This window comes from Nipponia nippon, unplaced genomic scaffold (genome assembly GCF_047370975.1).
Source record: "Nipponia nippon isolate SJK-2023a ecotype South Korea unplaced genomic scaffold, ASM4737097v1 scaffold_32, whole genome shotgun sequence".
Classification (NCBI taxonomy): domain Eukaryota; kingdom Metazoa; phylum Chordata; class Aves; order Pelecaniformes; family Threskiornithidae; genus Nipponia; species Nipponia nippon.
In genome coordinates this window covers 3,211,624-3,230,935 of record NW_028262350.1, presented here as the reverse complement: position 1 = coordinate 3,230,935, position 19,312 = coordinate 3,211,624, and the positions used below count along the sequence as shown (strand labels likewise).

The 19,312-nt window shown below is 46.5% G+C and overlaps 1 protein-coding gene across 5 annotated transcripts in view; it reads left to right on the top strand.

Moving 5' to 3' along the window:
- The first annotated feature begins 9,013 nt into the window (after positions 1–9,013).
- SKAP1 (src kinase associated phosphoprotein 1) overlaps positions 9,014–19,312 on the top strand; it is a 158,295-nt gene continuing 147,996 nt past the window's right edge. For 2 of the 5 annotated variants that reach the window (XM_087770108.1, XM_087770105.1), the window contains exons 1-2: positions 9,236–9,340; positions 15,508–15,613. In XM_087770108.1, the coding sequence (XP_087626234.1) occupies positions 15,577–15,613 (37 nt within the window). In that variant the 5' untranslated portion in view covers positions 9,236–9,340; positions 15,508–15,576. Of the gene's footprint in view, positions 9,124–9,235; positions 9,341–15,507; positions 15,614–18,070; positions 18,150–19,312 lie in introns of those variants that run through there. The other 3 variants (XM_087770107.1, XM_087770109.1, XM_087770106.1) reach the window with 3 other exon arrangements.

Genomic DNA, 19,312 nt, shown 5'->3' with positions numbered 1-19,312 from the left:
GTTGCTAGAAGAGGACTCCAGTTTTAAACTTTAAAATGAGTTGAGCTAGCGGGAAGGGCACTGGGTTGAAACTCAGAGGACGTGGGCTCTGCTCCTCATCCTTTCACTGGCTCGAGGTGCTCTTTAGGCAAGGCGCTTCCTTTCCTCCAGCCTCAGTTTCCTCTTTCATGAAACGGGGATTGCATTTTTGCACTGGAAATGTTCTGAAATCTGCGTATGAAGAGTGTAAGAGCTCGGCATCAGTGCTGTCAGTTCCAACGTGTCTCTAGGGTTTCACCTTGAGAGCAGCTCTGCGATGTTTGAATTTGTCCCTTACATAAGAGTGTTTAAAGCATCTGGCAGAAGGGGGCAACATAATAACAGCTGCACAAATGTTTGGGGTATTTTTCAAGCGGAATTCTTTTGCATCTGCAAGTTTTATCCTTTAGTTTCATAATGAATGAATGGTAGTAACGCTTTGCATTTATAAACTGTAGCATCATTCATTGGGAGATCTCAAAGCAGTTTACAAACATTCATTGATTGCTTGACAAGCATGAAACGGAAGGGTAACTGTTTTACAAAATGACAGGAATGAAACAATAAGCTCTTGAATTTAGGAAATACTGCTGCCTTCCAGTTCTTTTAGCAGATAAGATCGCCGACTAACGGTAGTCATTTTTGTGTTTAATTAATAATGTAATGCATCCAATATCCAAGCTCGCAGATAATGGGCTTGTAATACAGCCTAACATGCCTCCCATATCATTAAGTTTAACTGTCACACTAAATACCAGATTGTCATGCAGCCTTGTCAGTTTTTCTTTCTTTCTTTCTCATGAGTATGGAACAAGAGCAGCTGTGGGGAAGGAGAAGCTGAAGAGCTGAGATGATGCAGTGTGGCAGTAAAAAACCCTTGAGGGACAAAAATCATGGCTTATTCACCACCACAGCTTTGAAGGAACGGCGAGGCAGTGAACACTGCAGCCAGCCCCTGGTGTTGCGTCCATCACATTGCAGGGCTGCTTCCAAGGCTGCCTGCATTTCTTTTTGCTATTTTTCAAATGCAAAAAAGAATGAGGTTTGTTTTTTCCCCCGAGAAAAGTGTGTGTTTTCTAAAGACTTCTTTTTCTTCTTCTTCAACAATGAAATATCTCTCAATTACCTGGAATGGAATGTGTTTCAACTTGCAAATATTCTTACATAACGTATTACATTGGACGTAATCCCCGTACTCCCCGTAATCATTTACACGGGCCCTGCGCTCCCCTTTGCACCCCTCGGCTGTCGCTCCCAGGACGTGCTGTGGCTCCTGAGGACAAACTCTCTTTGCCAGGTCAGGTCGAGCACCCCAGGGAAGGCAGCCTGACTGAGGATCCTCTTCATAGAGCCCGAAACACCCGAATTCCTACTTCCATGCAGCAGAACGACCATAGTTCCCAGGCAAAATATTTCAGATGAATATTTTTGATATTTTTGATGCTAGTCAAACTAGTTTGATTTTTAAATTTCTACCAAAATAATCAGTTTCTTCAGGAAATTATGTTTTACCGAATCTATTGCTGTGCTGCTTGCAGGGCTGCACTTCCATTCCCCAGGCCTCTGGCTCTCATTTTTCTTCATGAAGATTTATAGTAATTTCTCCCATATCACTGATTTCTTCATAAGAGAAAAGATCACTTCAGGGACCTACCTCTGTCTCCAGCTACCCTGTTTAACACCTCCAAATATTCCTATTTATGAACTAACATCTGGGTCAGTCTACATAGCATAGTTTGAAAGCCATTAAGACAGATGCCTGCATTTCATTAAGCAAGATTTGATAAGGTGGGTAGGGTTACAGGGCAAGATTACTATGGGAATTCAGTGAGTTTAAACCTTCACTCCAGTTAATAAAATCAAACAATACATCATAAAAGTGTCTGGAAATTGGCTCAATAATTGAAATAGAACTGTGTGATGGATGGAGATTTATGGATGTTAATGCAGAAGCAGGGCTACATTAGAACGTCATATCTGAGCCTCTTCTGAATCCAGACCCTCGAGCCCAAACCTGTCTTTTGTGCTGGTTTTAGATTCTTTTCCAGAATGAAGAAAACCTCGCAGAATGGCTGGTCCAGTTTTAATCTGAAATGTCACTGAGCTCTCCATGAAATCTCAGGACCATCAAGTGTAATGATGTGATTGATGTTTACACAGATCTCTCTGAACTGGCTTTAAACTCAGCTGTGGCAGCCTGGATCTCAGCGCAGGTGAGCCAAGTACCTAACGCTGGTTTGGCAGGCTGTGCCAAAGCCGGTGCTACGTTGCTCTCTGTATTCCTGTTCACGGGTGTCTGACACGTGCTGCCATCACCACCTTCCACGGCAGTGTTGTTATTATGCTGAATAATAAAATCAAGGGTAAATTTAACCATTAGCCACCCAAGATTTTTTCATCTCTCATCTTCATCCTGAACTGAAATATTCAAGGAGCTCTCATGTCATGTCTTTTGTGTCCACCAAGACTCTTCTCCAGGACTGATCTCTCCTTCCTCAATCCACTGCTTCTCAGATCATGTGGACTTTTGTCCTAAATCTTCGTTCTCTCTCAGGAGCAGAGAGGGAGTTCTCCTTCCTCCAGAGAAGTATGGATCCTCCCTCAACTCCATCCTTCTCCCTCAGCCTTGATGGCAGCCCTTGGTCCTAGCCGTTTATAGGAAGTGTCCCCTCTGCAGCCTTAATGAAGTGTGTGGCAGTCCTCCTCATTAAGACTCAGTGTTGTCAATAAAAGAGTCATTAAAGTAGTTTGATGACGATTGGGAGAAAGAGAAGAGGTGCTACAACACATCTACAGGGCAGAGGGCAGCTCCATCACACATTGTAACCAAACAGCAAGGGATCAATATCACCTTTGCATTAAACTGAAGCCCATCCGTCAGCCTGAAGAGCAGCAGCCTCCACGGGAGCTCAGCTCACTGCTCATTTCTGGCTTCCTATCTTTCTAATCCCTCCCTTTACAGAGCGTCCTTCCCTTCCTGATGCTGGCCAGCTTTTCCCAGAGGCCATAGAAATGCTGTCTCAGAGCTGTGTCCCGCTTAGGGTTCCAGTGGTGTTATCCGTTCCCCACATCTAGCTTCAGGATCACAAGTTTTCTGAGAACATGCTGCTGGGAGATGCCTCCTCCATGTTGTCACCTCACAGACCACCTCCACCGCACTGATCATGCTGGGTACTCCCAGAGACAGACCTCCTTGCCACACGCCACCTCCACAGCAGAGATGTAGGAGTGGATGGACTAGTGGTGTCCATTCACCCTGAGGGTGAGAGGATGTTTGTGCCACATGAACAAGAAATGTGTGCCCAGTCTTCACTGGCTCACGTCCATAGGATTACAGTGAGGGGTCACAAGGTGAGCGTAGATGAATCTGGACTCTGGACCGAGGCCTGGGCTTGAACCTGAGCTTGACATACGGTTGTGTTGCACAGGAAGAACGAAGCAGGGGAGGAAACCTGGGCCTCTCTGCTCCTGGGTTAAGACTCGGAGCTTCCTTCCTCCCTCTCAGCTAACAAGTGCTCCGGCTCCGCCGTTGCATTTCTGGGGTGCTGTGCACAAAGCGCTGCTGCTGACAATGGCAGTGTGGACCTAGGTAACCTGAACACCAGCCCAGGCACCAACGCTCTTCTTTATTTTCCAAAGGTCTTCTCTTGAGATACTTCATCTATAGTTCTAGACTTCATCTTGTCTGGTCAGACTATAAACTCTTGCAGGGGTTTATGTGTGCTAGAGGAACATTTCAGTGGGGTCCTACTGTAACTGATGTGTTGGCGTGATGAAAAACAGTTACTATACATTCACAGGTCCTCTAATAAATACATCTCAACACACCTGCTTGCTTCCGAGAAGCCTTCACAGCAGAGAAAATGCAGCATGTCTGGAAGGTAAATGAACCCAGAGTCTGGCAGTCTAAGCCAGGAGCGAGGTCCAGTCATTTAGTTTTGCTTTGGGATCAGATCTGTTTACCATAACTCAGAGCTGCTGACATGTTTTTCTTTCTCTTTGGCTTCAGAAACTGATGAACGGTAACCTGCAAGCCCTTGTGAAGCAGAGGTGCAGAATCGAATTATGAAGACAACCAAAGACCACTTAGCTTTAAAAAATGAAAGAGGCTTTATGAAGGTTGTAACCAACCTCTCACCGAATGACTTAGTCACACGAGAAGATACACGAGCTGTTGGACAATGCAAACGACACAAGCGTGTAAACTCCAGGATTACAGCAGAGCATTAGCATGGCATAGCTGATTAGTAAACCAGGAGACATTATTCAAGCAGTCAGGTGCATTACCAGATTGGAAAGTTGCCTTTTTTCTGAGTTGTTGGTCACTGTCAGAGGCAGCAAATGACACCCAGTGGCCCAACAATTTGCCCTGGAATGGCAGGAGCTGTGATACAGAAATGGATGGGCTAGCATCTGCTCTGAAAAAGCAAGAATTAGAGTCTGCTCTGAATTGGCAGGAGCTCTCTCAGTCTGAGAGAGAGAGCGTGCAGCCTCCAAGCCCTGGACAAAAGGGCAAGTCAGTGCACTATCCAGGGATATTGAGCAAGATGAATAAAGGGGCTGGAAATGTACTTTCAGTGCTATAGCACCAGACTAGGTGAACAAATCACCTGATCCAGTTTAATGAAGCCTGTGATCCTCCACCTCCTTTGTGGAACCGGTGTCCCAGGGTCAGCGTGTGCCCGCACGAGCACGCACACATCCTTATCTTATCTAATTACTAGAAGTTTCAGATTAATTTCAGTGCAGCTGCTTGAAAGGGCTGTTATCAGCCAGGGCTTTGTGGTTTAACCTTGTTACCCTTTTGTTGTTAACCTTTCCGAATGGCAGCGAGGGGAAGGCTGAGATCCTGATGTGCTGGAGGAGCAGGGAGGGGGCAGACGGGAACTGGCGAGCCTGCACCCCCCAGTTTTGTGCATTCAGCTCCGCTGCAGGCTGTGTGACAGGACAGCTGGCTGCTTACCTCTGCTGACAGGCACTGGTACCCAGCCACACAGAACAGCCCGTAACAGGGATACGTCTCCTGCCAACCTCTCCAGATCCTTTGATATTTCCGACAGCGCAGTAAAGGGCTCTGGCTCTCACATTTTACCTTGCATCGCTCAGCTCCTCTAAGGCTGCCCTGCTTTGTTTCCATAGCTACACCCAATCGCATCTGCCTTCCTGTGAAATTGGATTTCAAAGCAAGACAAGCCTTCAAAGGAATTTGTCCATTTAACAGAATATCATTAGGAGAGAGCCTGTCTGCTGAACTTGGGACCTAAAATGATTAAGGTGGGGCTTTTATCATGTAGGGAGGCAGCTTTACATCTAGAGCCCACAGAGCTTGATGCTACATTACAATGACGGGGTGGAAGGTGCCAGTCACTGCCAGGCTCCCCCACCTCCTTCCCAGCTGACCACTAAACTACATTTGTAACCTATTCACACATTCAGAAATGAAAGTGGCAAGGAAAAAGGCAAGAAAAAAAAGGTCATTTGCCTGGGAATCAGTCCGCCTGGCTCTCTCTGCAGCTGCGTAAGGCTGAGTGGAAGGCTTGGCTTGGTGCTAAGGCTTTGGGTAATATAGCATCTATGTCTCCACGGCAGCTGAGGCTCTATGCCTTAGTATTCCTCAGTAAAAATGGATTTAATAATAACAACAGCTGCTGCACGGTCAACCTGGTCTTAACAAAATCTTCCTGTAGGGGCTGAGGGGAACATTTTAGGTGCTGGGTCCTGTCTCCGGCCGCCAGGACCGTGGAATGGATGTGTGGTCCGAGAGCAGCCAGGGTGCAACCGTGCCAGCCTCCACATAGGATGCTCTTTTCAAAGCTCTATGATAACCTTAAGATCTGTAGCAAAAGACCAAAAATCACAACTGCAATACATCTCAGAAGTTGAGCAGAAAAGATCTGGAGCTTTACTGGTGCTGTGAACACTGCAACAGCAGGAAATTTGTTGGGTGAAATCCCCATATGCTCTTAAACAGTAATCACACCCAAGGCAGCAAAGGAAGGCAAAACCACACAAAACACCCACAAAACAAGTCACTGCCAGTTCGACACGGGGAAAAATTTCTTTCTGATCCTAAATATGATAAATCGGTTTAACTCTTGGGCAAGACTCACTGACCAGGTATTACTTTTTAGTTCACTCTTTACAACGCTATGCTTTCAGACTATTATGCGAGCTACAGAAATGCAGAGAATGTGTGAGATGACCCTTTTCTTTGCAGTTGCATGAGCATTTCTTCCTCTGAGATTTGCATTGATCAGGTTTTATTGATCTTTCTGGCATATCTGAAGGCAGCTTCTTCTGTTTAAGGGATCTAGTTCATTCTTTTATAAACTAATTTTTAAAGTTAGTCAGTCTCAGCAAGCAGCTGCTTTTTATTTGTAGTTTGTAATGAACTGACTAGGATTTCTACACAGAAGTGTTTAAATATTTATCCCTAAACACCTCTAGGTGAGAACACATATACAGATCATCTACCGTACACATCCACCTACACGCGCTACCATTTCTTGCATACAATCAGAACCACTCAAATGCGTCAGGAGCCGTAAGCAGCTGACAGAGATGCTCGTTTTCCTCCCATAGGAGACTCTCAGTTTTCTAAATCCTGACTCATGAAACCCTACCTGACTAGGAGATGTAATGGGGAAGACTACCGTGATGTATATGCTTTCTAGCAAGGCAATCTCCCGTGTGAGGCCCTCTGAACTGCAGCAACGTTTCCTGTGCTTTAAGACCTCTGCATCCACTGAAGAGCAATTTCTTGTACATGTTTTCCTAAAATCAAGAATATGCTGCTGCGGTGTTGTCAGTGTGGGCGAGCCCACGCGGCCGAACACAAGGTAAAGGGGGAAGGACAGGAACTGAGTGAACTTACTCAGAGTAGGAAACCTGTAAGGTCTGGATTGGTAACGTCAGACGAGAAGTCTGTCTCCAGGCTGTTCTGAAATTACATGTGCGTGCAGAGGACAGCCAAGTGACAAATCAGAAGTGGTGGTGTGTTTCTTTTCCCAGATCCAGAGAGCAATTGAGCCTCCCTAAGCAGAAGAGAAAACACACTGTCTTCTCCTCTTTGCGATTAAACCCCAAATGGCAGCTGCCACTTCAGCATTGCCATGTGGGGAGACTCTACACAGAAAACAGTGCAATGTTACTGCTCCGGTAAACCAGCTGTATACATGTTCCTGCTCACGGTAGCTTCACTTCTCCTTTAAAGCCGTCCCTTCTTGACAGGTGTTACTTACATGTGAGTTATTGAGGTGGTATCTCCATGCATGAAAGTGAATATTTCAGCCAAAAAGTCCCAAAAGAACTTTGCAGCTGCTTTGGTTCCCCTTTCACGTCACTGTCTACGGTGGAGGCAATGCGCTAGAATTGGAGGCACACACCCAAACCCCAAAACCACAGAGCACTGTCCTTCATCTTAAACCTGTTCTTTATCTGACTTGTACCTATCAACTAAAAGCATAACAGAGTCTTTTCCCTTGTTTCACCCCCATGTCTCAGAAAGCGGGTCACGAAGCGTATTAGAAGCTGATGGCATATGGAGAAGCACCTCATATATTTCCATCATTCCCATATCTGAGCATTTGCAGTATAGCTCTTATATCACATATGTGAGATAAGCCCTGAAACCCACAGATTCCCTTGACTGAACCAAGCAAGAAGCTTGGGGCCAATCTGGAATTTGTTCCAGGTTTCCTTTATCCAAGGCCTGCCACCAAACAACTAACCATTTATTCCACCCAGGTGATGCATCCAGAGAGCCGTGAGAATCTGATTCCACAATTATTTGGAAATATGCTCAGCCTCACGACATGGCATCGTCCCACTGACGCCAGTGGGACTGCAGCAAAGTGTTTGTGTACCTCAGCCTTTGCGGGCTGGAAGCCCAATGCACAGTTCTTTTTTTTCTTTTCCCCTACAGATTTTGTTTTGCCAGCTTGTGATAATTACTGCGGCCGGCTGGCTTGCCCAGAGCAGGAGGACAGCAAAGAAGCAGTTTTAGGGGGCCTCCTTGGAGAGTTCAGAGCGGCCCTGCCCCATCACATCGTGCTACACCTTAGCACGCAGCCCTGGCTCTGCACTGGCAGGGGCTGTGCCGTGCCCCTGCTGAAAGCAGCAAGCACAAACGTTTGTGAAGCCACGTGGTTTTGTATTTGCGGCTGATGCAGCCGGGTTGCATCCTTTTTTGCCATTCTCCAACATTTGCTATGTTGGGAAAATATAATTAAAGATCACATACCAGGCATAAAATACTGGAAAAGTGAAAGTGGCAAGCATGTTCAGAATAACCTTTTCTATGTGCTATAATAATAAGTATTTGTTTGATACCAGGATATTGCAAAGTAAGGACTGGATCCTGTACGCTTAACCTATGGGAAATCTTAAAATGGTCTTTGGAATCATTGATGAGCTTCAGATAAAGAAGACTGTCCTTGGATTTGTCGATATCGAGCCTAAAATTTGGGAATGCAAGAATGAAAAATAATAGTGGTATCCTCATAGTCAGCTTGTGCTAATTCATTTATATAGAGGAGGAGCAGATGCAGGGCTGTGGGTTAATCTAATGCAATGCCATTTTTGTTTTGTAGAGTGCAGTTTGCATTTATTGCCTGTCATAAAGCAAGTTAAAGCGTGCAACCCTGCTATTTCTCTGGGCAAGACATAGAAATATGAATGGCTATTACAATCTAGCCCCCTTCCTATGCAGGATGCAGGAAGAGGGGAAGTTTTATTGCAGAACAGCCAAGTGCCATTCTCTTCCCCTGTTCATTACAGGAGGGAGCCTGCCTTTGCCTGGAACAGCTCCAATCCTCCCCTGGTGTTGTGCTAGGAACCAGCACAGGAGGTTAAATCAACGGCCACGCACCTCGCAGGGGTCACGGCTGGGCTCTGCCAGCAGGTGCAATGAGTTGTGTGATAATGAAGGAGATGCACTCCTAACTGCCACCTCATTAAAACGCTAATGCAGGAGCGCAGGTTCAGCTGTGCTGTTGCTGGGGTGGGATCAGGCACTTTTGCAGCTTCCTGGCTGGAGCTCTGGCCCTTGGGAGCGTGGAGGTGCTTGGTGTCCTGGGAGCCAGGCATCCTGCTGCCTGCAAGGAGGTAGGTTGAGCTGGCTGGGGCCGTAAGAGGAGGAGGAGGAGGAGGCATCTGAGTTGAGCCTACCAGTTCCTCCTACCTTTTTTGGGGTGTCCCCGCCCTCCCTGCTGTCTTCATTCCTGCGCCTGAGGGACAGGAGCAGTAGCAGCAGGTTTGAGTCCTTGTGGGAAGGAGGTGGTGGGTGTCATGATCCCAGAGGAGATTCAGAGGCTTCTGGAAGGTAATCATGAACTCCTCCTTGCTCCCCTTCTGCTTCATGGGGGAAATCTGCTGTGGCTGCAGGGAAAGAAGCTGAAAAACTTCTTGTACATCGCTGTGCTGAGCCAGAGAGAGGAGTGGAAGGACTGTGGGAGCTACTTCTTCTTTAAGGCTGATGGTTTTGGGGTCCTCAGGTTATGCATGCCTTCCCTGTCTCTAATCCCAATGAGAGCGTAGGGGATGTGGCTGCCTGCCCTGGTGCTTTTGGGGCTCTCCTCCCATTGCTCAGGGGCTGGCAGGTGGGCCCATGCCTGTGGTAGGGGTGGGGAAGCTCTCTGGTGGCCCCAGACTCTGTGTGAGGGGAAGAGAAGGGTATGCAGGATTGAGGGATGTCTTCTGGCATGGCCAAGAGATGGTCCCCACTGCCTGTTTTCAGTTAAGGTATGGAGTGGCTCTGCTGGTGAGCATCACTAGGGTGAGACAAGGGAGCGGGTACAAAGGGTAAAAGAAGCTTGTGTGCTACAACGAGCCCTCTCGGCAGGCTTTTGTTGTGGCTGTGACAGTGGCGTCTCCTGGCTTTAGAGGTTGTGCAAGTGTTGTGTGTCGCGCTGGGGATGCTGTGAGCAAGCTTGCTTGGTGGGGGTGCATCCTCAGGAAAGCTTCAACCCTGTTGGAAAGGGGGGTGCAGCTGAGAGAGCAGGGCTGGCTGCAAGCCCCACTTCTGCTTCATAATTTGAATGTGACCTCTTGAAATCTCCGCATCTGAGTGCTGAGGGCGGACAGCGTTTACTTCTGCGTGTGCGTAAGATGGCAGGTGGGAGGCTTCTGAAGTTGTTTTTCCTGGATTTCTTCACAAACTTGAATGGTTACACCTCCACTCACTGAAGCGGTGGGTCAGCCAAGCAGAAACCATGCTCAACTCTTGTATCAAAATATGCTTCACAAACATCAACAAGTTCTGTGTGGACCTTTGCAACCATTGCTGACCTCATGGTGTGGTAAGCGAAGGCTTGGTGAGAGAAGCGCTGTGCAGAGGTGACCATGTTATAACCTCCCCGTAAATAAAACTTCGGCGGCAGCAGCGTTGCAGGCTGGAGCGGTGGCGTTAGCCCGTTGCTGAACCACACGTGCCGCGTTACCGACACATCCTGCCGGCCCAGATATGGGTGGTGGGGAAGGAGTCGTTCGCATCTCGCCGCTCGGGGCGGTTGTGTTCGGGGCTGGCCCTGGCTGCTGCAAGGCTTTGTGACCTTTTGTTTCCTGTTGCGATGGCTCCTGGCAGCACGGAGCATTTGCCCCTTCCCCTCCGAGATGCGGGATAACTTCCAGTCCTGGGATCCATCAGTCTGAGAGAGAGAGCGTGCAGCCTCCAAGCCCGTCAAAGCTCTCTTCCAAATGCTTTGTGTCTTCCCCCAGATGTAGGTGTAAATTTTCTCCTCTGTTTTTTAATCATGGGGGCTCCAGTGAAGTTCACCCTTTCACGTTTTTGATGTGCAGCACTTTATTGTTCAGCGCTGACACTTTTGTAAACAACTCATTTCTGCACCTGCCACCTTCCTTTAACTTAGATTATTTTCTTGTTAGCTGACTGTTTTTAATTGAAGGCTTCAGATCTCCTTCTAAAGCACAGCCTTTGTTTGCTGACAGGTATAGCAGGCTATGAATGGAGATTAATTGCATGTCACATACCTCTGTATCAAACTTGCTGTGTCTTAACAATCTATACAGTCTTGAGGCCTTCCAGTGGCTTAGGAGGTTTCTAGCCATGCAGGCTGGAAATGAAGGAGCTTAAGCTATTACAGTGTTTGCAAACTGCATTACCATAAGAATTCTGGTATTTAGAATAAAAATTACAAATAGAGGAGGAAGCATGTACTGATGTACAGGCAGTAACATCTGCTTCCTTCTATTAAAGTTTGGTGACGCACAAAAGCAGGTAGTCAATGGCTTGCTAGTAACAGTTGTGTTATCACGTAAGGCATCTCTGAGGTTGCAGTGGTTGAAAGCCAGCACAATACAGCTATTCCCTCCACGCTGCCATCCTGCAACGCTTATGAATGCTTGTTTTCTCTTTATGAGTAGATGTGGTTGCAGCAATTATATTATTTTAAGTTCCACCTTGCAAATAAGCAGTCCAATTTCTCATTAACGCTATGTTGTCAGTTAATTACACAGGGTTTCACTTTTGGCTCAGTCGGGTCCCTTTTAAAACTACTTTTGCTTAAGGGTATTTCATGTTTGTTTAGCGCAAATTTCTTCTGAAGGCTGAAACAGCGGTTCTAAAAAATGTGATGTATCTCTGACAAACCCAGGGCTTCTGGTTTTGTTTGTAGAGGCAAAGACAGCCTGATTATCTTCCCTTTGCCTGCCTTGCTTGAGCCTCTTCATTTCAGACGGTAGGTCTGGAAAGCCATTTTCTTGCTGGGGTTTGGGCAGCAGGAGGGACAGAGCAGGTGCCGCAGTGGGAGACTGCGACTGCACCTGCGCGGCCTCACAAAGCTGGTGGCTGCTAATTGCGAGGCAAGTGGCCTCAATGCTGTTTTAAAAACAAACAATAAAATGCTGTGTTTTGTGAGGCCTAATAAGCCACAGTCAGCATTGATGGAGCATCATGAGTAGCTCCAGAAGTTAAATATTGGGCGATTTGGGGCTGAGGCTTGGAAGCTGTTCTCGGTTCCCCTGTTGCCCATTGCACAGGAGAGAACGTCCCGTTCAGTCCCTTGCAGGAGGGTGGATGAAGGCTGCTGCAGGTCTCAAGGTTTTTTTTTCTGACTCGGCCCCACAAAAGCAGGAAGGCTCCTCTGCAAAATGTTGTTTCACAATTAAACCAGCCTTTCTTGAGCTTGCAGAAAAGTCAAGAAACACTGTGTGCGATAGTTCAGAGCTTCTATTTTGACAAGTGGGACAGGGGATGATACAACCAGCCTTCCAAACCCCTGGCTGTCTTGGGATGCATCTTGGAAATACTGATGCAGTCTCATGGAAGCTGAAGGTATCTGCATCTCTGTGTTGATAGGTGTCCTAAACTTTTTTTTTTAAACTAATTTTTCCTGGCCAGCTGGGGTGATAAACTGCAGGAGGGATTGTGTGAAGCATCAAATAAGTGTTGGAGCAGACTGGCTGGCTCAGCATTATCTTGCATGGCCAGAACGTTGAGATTCTGTGGGACTAGTTCCTCTGTGCGTGGAGCGCAGGGTTTCTGTTGGCAGCCTTCTGATGGCAGAGGAGTAGAAAAGAGGGGGGGGAAAAAAAAGTGATTGTGTGGATGTGCATGGAGAGAATACACATGGCATCTTAATACCTTTCAGCTCTGCTCATTGAGTGCTGATTAACCCCTAGAATTTAGTGCTGCCTTTAAAAGGTTATTTACTACCTGGACTTCAGTGGTCGCGACATAATTCTTATGATGCCGTGCATCTCCTGCAGGATTAAAGTGGATAACTGCAATTGCCTCTAGGAACTCCCCTGAAACACTTGATGAAATCTCAACTATTTTTTTTCTGCTCTTACCTTTTTAGCTACAGGAAATGAAAAGGAGAGTCCTGTAAACTTTCAGAGTGGATCGCAGAGAGCAATCTATAAACATCAAGAATATAATGTTACCGACAAGCAGTAAAACTAACATCAGGGTGATTTACTCTAGAGCTGCTTACATATTGCTCTTCCTGATCCACTTTGAGAGTTTATGGTTAGGCTTTCTTTTTCATTTCCTGGCGCTATAAACATAGTGGCTGGCTCGGAAAGGGGCTCTGCCTGGTTTGCAGAAGTGACCCTAGTCCTACTATAACTTACCCAGCAGCTGATCTGTGCTGACATTCCAGTAAGTAAATACCGTATTAGAGCTAATGGCGTACTCATGGAGCTAATCTCTGCTTAAAAATGACAGAGGGATGCAGCTGATATTTGCACAAGTTCTGGGAGCCGTTTGTTTTTCTGGCTTGTTCTCTTTTGCTGTGGAAATACAGCCTGTACGTAGTTTCTCTTGCTGACCCATTTCTACTGTGCTGTTTTTATGCTGGTTTGTATATAATAAATTGTCCCCTTAGCCTCATCTGTTCTTAAGCAGTAAGCTCCTTGGCACAAGATATATCCTTTGTGCTTAGATATATGTACTTGGGTACTTTCTATGTAATTTGTAAGTGGCGTAAGCCTCAGCATTGTTAGGCTTGTCATAAGCTGGTGCTGCATCTTGGATGTACAGTTAAAACTGCACAGAGATGTACTGAAAATGAAACTTAGCCTAAGGATTATAGGATTGGCCTGGGATTTAAAAAGCTTCACTCAGCTGCTCTGGGAAAGCCTTTGTGTTATCCCAGGCAGGCCATCTAGGGCTAAATTACTAGCAGTGAACTTGATATCAATAGGCATTTTGGTCTGACAGCTCTGTGCTGCTGGAGCTCCCCAAACTGCTGCTGGATGTAGGTGTGGGTTCGAGAGCGATGCTGTGAATTAGCGTTGCTCCCCATCGCCGAGACACAGCAGCTGTGCATCCCCACATCAGAGGGGCTGTGCTAGGATGCTTCGGTAGCTCAGTGCTGTGTTTGGGCTTTAAGCTCTGTTTCTCAGCTCTGAAGCGGTGGCTGCAGGTATGAGGCACTGCTGGCTCGGACCCGGTTCTTGTGGCTCAGGAGCCCTCCTGGCAGGAGGGAAGGCAGGGAGACAGAGGAAGGAGCTAGCGAGGGCCTGGAGGAATCCACGTTTGGCCGAAATGTGCTTATTAGTGAGTGCTCCCATGGAAACTGGTGCTTTCAGCTGAATAAATCCAGAAAGGAGAACCGGACTGTTATGGAGACAAGTGTTACCATCTGGATTCACTCTTCATTCCCAGGCTGCTGTGGTCAGAGTTGGGTCTCCGTGGTCCTGCCCCTCTGTCACTCTGAAGAGGCGGTGGGAAGAGGGCCCTGTTCCTGGGGGATGCCCAAGCATCAGCCTTGTTCCCCTCCATGCCCTTCCTGTTACTTTTTGCGTTAGAGCTCCTTTTCCCCCCCGCCAAGCTCTAAGCCTTTCTTGAGTGTGGCATGAGCAGGCAACAAAAAGAAATGAGGGCTCATGATTTTAACAGAAACATGTATTAATTTCTCTTGTGGCATTTTGATCTTGAGATGTGCTTGCAGGTGGAGGAGCTGTTTTTAAGGAGCTGTGCAGGTTCCTGGGGTGTGCTAAACAGTGCTGGCTGTCGTACCAGCAGCTGAAGCATAAGGAGCTGAAAGTCTTGCAAGCAGGATATTAAACTGACATTAGTGTCACAGTATGGGGCGCGAGTTAAAGGTTGGAGAGGCCTGTGGATGTACAACACCATAGCTTTGAAGCCAATCTTTTCTCTGCTAGGGGAAACTAGCAGTAATGCCGCTGAAGGCCAAGGTTGATATTCTCCTCTGCAGAGCAGGTGTGGTTGGAACGGTTTTGTTTTCTATGAGATTTTTTTTGAGGTTTCTGTAAGGAACATAAATAATTATGCAAATAGAAGACACTTAATCCTTTTATCTACCAGTTCATGTTAAATTTCTGCGTATAGATGTGGTTTCCAGGTGAGAGAATACTGTATTTACTTTTGGCTAGCTGTCTCTGTTGGGCAAGCACGGGGCATAGGATTTCAGCTGTAACCTTGCGGGAGAGCCCATGTTGTGATACAAGCGCACGTAGGCTAGTGCACAACTAACCTGTTGTTCAGTGCTTGTCCTTTATGAAGATCGTCCTTGTGAAAACCACAGGGCAGGGTTCCCTTGAGGTGTCAGTGGGTATCTTGCACCGGTGTTTTAAAAGTGCGTTGGATTCTCCTCTGAATGGGTTAACCGCTTCTTCTGTGTCCTTGCTTAATGCCAAAAGCCTTTCACAGCAGCGGATTTTTAGGGTTTGGGGCAGCAAAGAAGCAGGTGGAGTTGCACTGTAGTCTAATAGACTTATCCACGTTTCACCTTCCTCTTTTTTTCTGCATGGTGGTTTCTTTGCAGTTGCTTATTTGCCATTGCAACTAGAGAGAAGTGCTGTAATCACATGCAATATTTAGATCCTCTTCTACCCGCAATCAGTTCAATGTCTTAACTTCTCCAAATGAAGTCTTCAGATTGACTTGTGTCTCTAGATCAGGCTGCTTGGTACGGTGCTTCAAGGGCTTCCCAGTGCACAGCCACGTCCAGGTTTTTTAGCCAAGAAGAGGTTAGTTTTAACGTGTAATTCCCTCTTTCCCAGATGCTGAAGGTTACCTGGCGGATGGACTGCAGAATGAAAACTTGAGTGCTAAAGCAAGGGAGCAGAGGGATGCAATTCTCCTTGGCTTCCAGCAAGTCAAAGCCAGGTTTGTGTTATCTGTGTTACTTTCTAATGGAAGTGCTTCAGAATAGAGTCATGCCTTGGGGTACCACATGCTGTATTCGACTAGCTGGACCACGCTTTGAAAGTTAATGGACATTCAGGGCTTGATATAACGTGAGACTGCACACTGGGTTGTACACGCTCCTATTTAACCAGTTATATCGTTGTCTGCAAAGTTGTCATTATTTCTATTTGGAATTTGTTTTGTGTTTCAAAGAAAAAATCATGCCTTGGGCTGCGTCTGTACAGCTCTTTGCATATGGGCCTCTGATCCTGTCCTGTTCTTCCTTCTCCCTTGGGCTAGAGAGGATTTTGTGGAAAAAAATCCATCACTTGATACTCAGGCTTGTGGGTAAATCAATACAGTGAGTGAAGATTCATGCTGCTGGCTTGCTGCTGAAAGTATTTATTTCACAAGTGGCTCCCGAACTCAAATATGTATTGCCTGGGCTTTGATACAGTAAAAAGGAATGAAGAGGACTTCTTGAATTAAAACTCGGGTCTGACCTGGGTTCCAAAATCTCATGTCCTTGGGACTGTTCAAGTCCTGCATGTTCTCATGAGCTGCATCATTTGGATAAGTGAGTGAGGCAAACAAAGGTTGTTCTGTTGTGCTAGGGGAAAATCAAGGAACATAAACAGAAAGCAGGTTGCTGGAGGCTTAAATAAAACTTTCAGCCTCAGCTGCATTATATTTTTGGCTAGAAATGTGATCCAGAGCTTGCTGTTAATGCTCTAGTTATAAGATATGAGTTGTGTCACTTGAAGTTAAGACCTGACAATAAAACTCAGGGTGGCTGACTGATCTAAGCATCCAGTTTAAATAAAACTGCTGTCGAGTCCCTGAGAAGCGGAGAATTTTATCCTTCGGAAGGGCACAGCCAGAGTCTATTCCCTGCAGTCCCACTGAAGAACTTTGCAAGATGCCCTGCTGTATCTTAATCGATCTTTCCTGCTGGCTAATTAAGCATCAGTTTTACTCAGCAACACGGGACTGTGTAATTATCAGCCTGGGTTGCCCTGAATAATTGAAACAAGCTGAACGCAGAAGATGGAAGCCTTTGGAAAATGGGGCTGTAGCATATCTAATGGAGGAATGAGATGTGTGTGTAGTAGTGTCCTGTAATATTGCAGAAGAAAGGGCTTGATTGCGTGTTTATAACAGATTGGTGTGGTTTCTCTTAAAAAAAAAAAAAAATCCCACTCATTGGGAGGTATTGATCTCGGCTGGAAGGAGTTAAGTAAGCAGAATTCTGAACCTGAAGTATTCAGTCATCAAGTCAGGCTTTTTGTCAACTGTCCTGAGAACATGCGACTTTAAAAGTGACAACTCTTTATCTTCATATAATGCAACTCTAGGTCTGTTTTTAATGAATTAAAAACAAATAACGTGGAACTTGATAAATGTGTGAGGCACTTGGCAAACTTGGAAATACTGGATTGTTCTTGCTTCCTGAAGTAGGTGGTCTGTCTTCATGTGCTGTTAGATTTGTGAACAGTGCTTGAGCAGCGGGGAAAGATGCTGCTACGACCGTCGTCCTGGGGACCTCTGGCTTCCCAGGGGTTGTGTGTGGTTTTGGTGACTTGCTCAAGAAGGAGCAGCCTCGGGGCAAACACCGATGCTGTAACACAGAGCTCAACCTTGGCTCTTAGCTCTTTCTCAGCCTAAGAATACAATTTGGGATAAAGCCTTTAGAACAAAGGCGTCTCAAAAAAGCAGGAGGTTTGGCGAAGCAGCCTTTGCATCAGGAGGAGAGGTGATACGCGAATTCCTCCTGGATGCTCAGGTTCAGACGTGGGCCTCGGTCCTGTTCCTTATTGAAATAAATTGCAGGTACTTGTGGAGGGGAAAGCGAGACCCTTGAGCAAAGACTACAGGGCACTGCTGATTTCCTACTTGTGTTTTATTGCTCGGTGGCATTTGGAAAGGGTGAGAAGAACAGAGTATACAGATGTCCTTGTTCTGACCTGAGCCATTAATGCAATGATTTGTGGTGGGAGATTACTGTAACGATGACTGTATCCTTTTATTTGAAAGGATCTAAGCGGGTCTCGCTCTTGGGGATGAGGCGCGGGTTTGTCCCTCCGGGAAGCTGCCGGTGGCTTTTGCGGCGGGTGTTCAGGAAATTGTCAGCCGTCGCCTTCAGGAAGCGCCCGCCTTCCCCGAGCGGCCCCGCTCTCCGCCTTCCACCTCTGCAGGGTGAAACACAACACGGCGTGTAGGGTTTCGTTATTTGGGTTCATAATGGACATAAGTAAACTGCTCAACTACTGGGGAGAGACACATGCGTCTCGGAAAGGGAAGAGCTTCATCTAGTATGATTATCCTGAGCCAGTCTCAATAACTGTTCCTGTAACTTGGCCATCAGGTCTTTATATCGCTGCTCTCCCCATGGCCTCATAACATTCCCCCACCAGGAGGTTCGCTGATGACTATAATGTGAACAAGTGGTTGGGCTTTATGTCTCCATGTGCTACCTGTGAGGATATATTGTTCCCGTCTCGCCGCAAGAAGTGCGGTAGGTAGGGAGTGGATTGTGTTTGCAGGTTATAATTTTTTTCCGAGGCAGTCTGGGGTATTTTTGCTCGAGGAGCCGTGTCTGAGGCATTGCAGGCAGTGGCTGTGGGGAGGCTGTCACCACACGGCTGAGTTATGAGTCCCTGTACCGTTTTACTTTCAGAATTCATTTGGTTATTTAAAGTGCACTGTTGTGTTGAAACTGTTCTCTCTTCTTTTTTTTTTTTCCTCCCTACTAACTCAGATCCTATTCCACTTTCTAATATCTTCTATGCAAATCCAGGCCTGGCATTTTTTTTTCCTAATAATCTCTTTGGTTTTGTTGATAGTCTCTTTTTAATTGCTTTCCCTGATGGCTTTGCACGGCCTCCAGGAAAGCAAGCCACAGCACACAACTGGAGGCTTGGTCCCCAGGAATTATCCGCCTGAGGGACGAGGACCTCGCAGCACAGCAGCACATACAGCTACCTGTGTCCTGACCGTAGGCTGAGGACTCTGCTCGAGTCCTGAACGGAAAAACAAAGCGCTTGTAATGGATAAAAATTGCTTAAAAAGCAGCTTTGGTTTGGGGGAGGGTAGGCGGAGGATGTGGTGCTGTGGCAGAGTTTTGCTTGTCTTCCAGAAGCCCCAAAGGTTGCCAGTTGCTTCTGTTTTAGGTCCGTTGGTGCCGAGGGTTTGTTTCAAGTTGTTCCTTGGGAACATCGCTGCTGTTTCTCGTGTCCTAACGAAGCCGGCTGCAGAGCTGGCAGCAGATGTCCGACACCTGGGATGAATCGGATACATGACTCTGCTCAGGAACACAAGCCCATTCTTGTCCTTTGGCAAGAGCAGTAACAAAAAAAAACCCCGTCGTCTTGCTGTTAAATGACCTCACCTCAGCATTTCGACATTTCTAGAGCAGTTACAATGGCAGGGGGTGAGATGGGGAGAATGGGATTTATTTAAAAATATGGAGATAAATAGTTCCTCCATCTCCTTGGAGTCAGCTAGTCATTTAAACTCCCTGTAGGAAGGCAAGTTTGCATTGATGGAAACAAATTCTTAGTATTTTTTTTTTCCCCTGAGGCGAAATGTAATAGTGCTAAAAGGAGGGCAGGGCAGACCTGTTGTATATCAAAGCAGAAATGAAGAGAAAGGGGCTTAATTAATGTTGAGTTTCTCGCA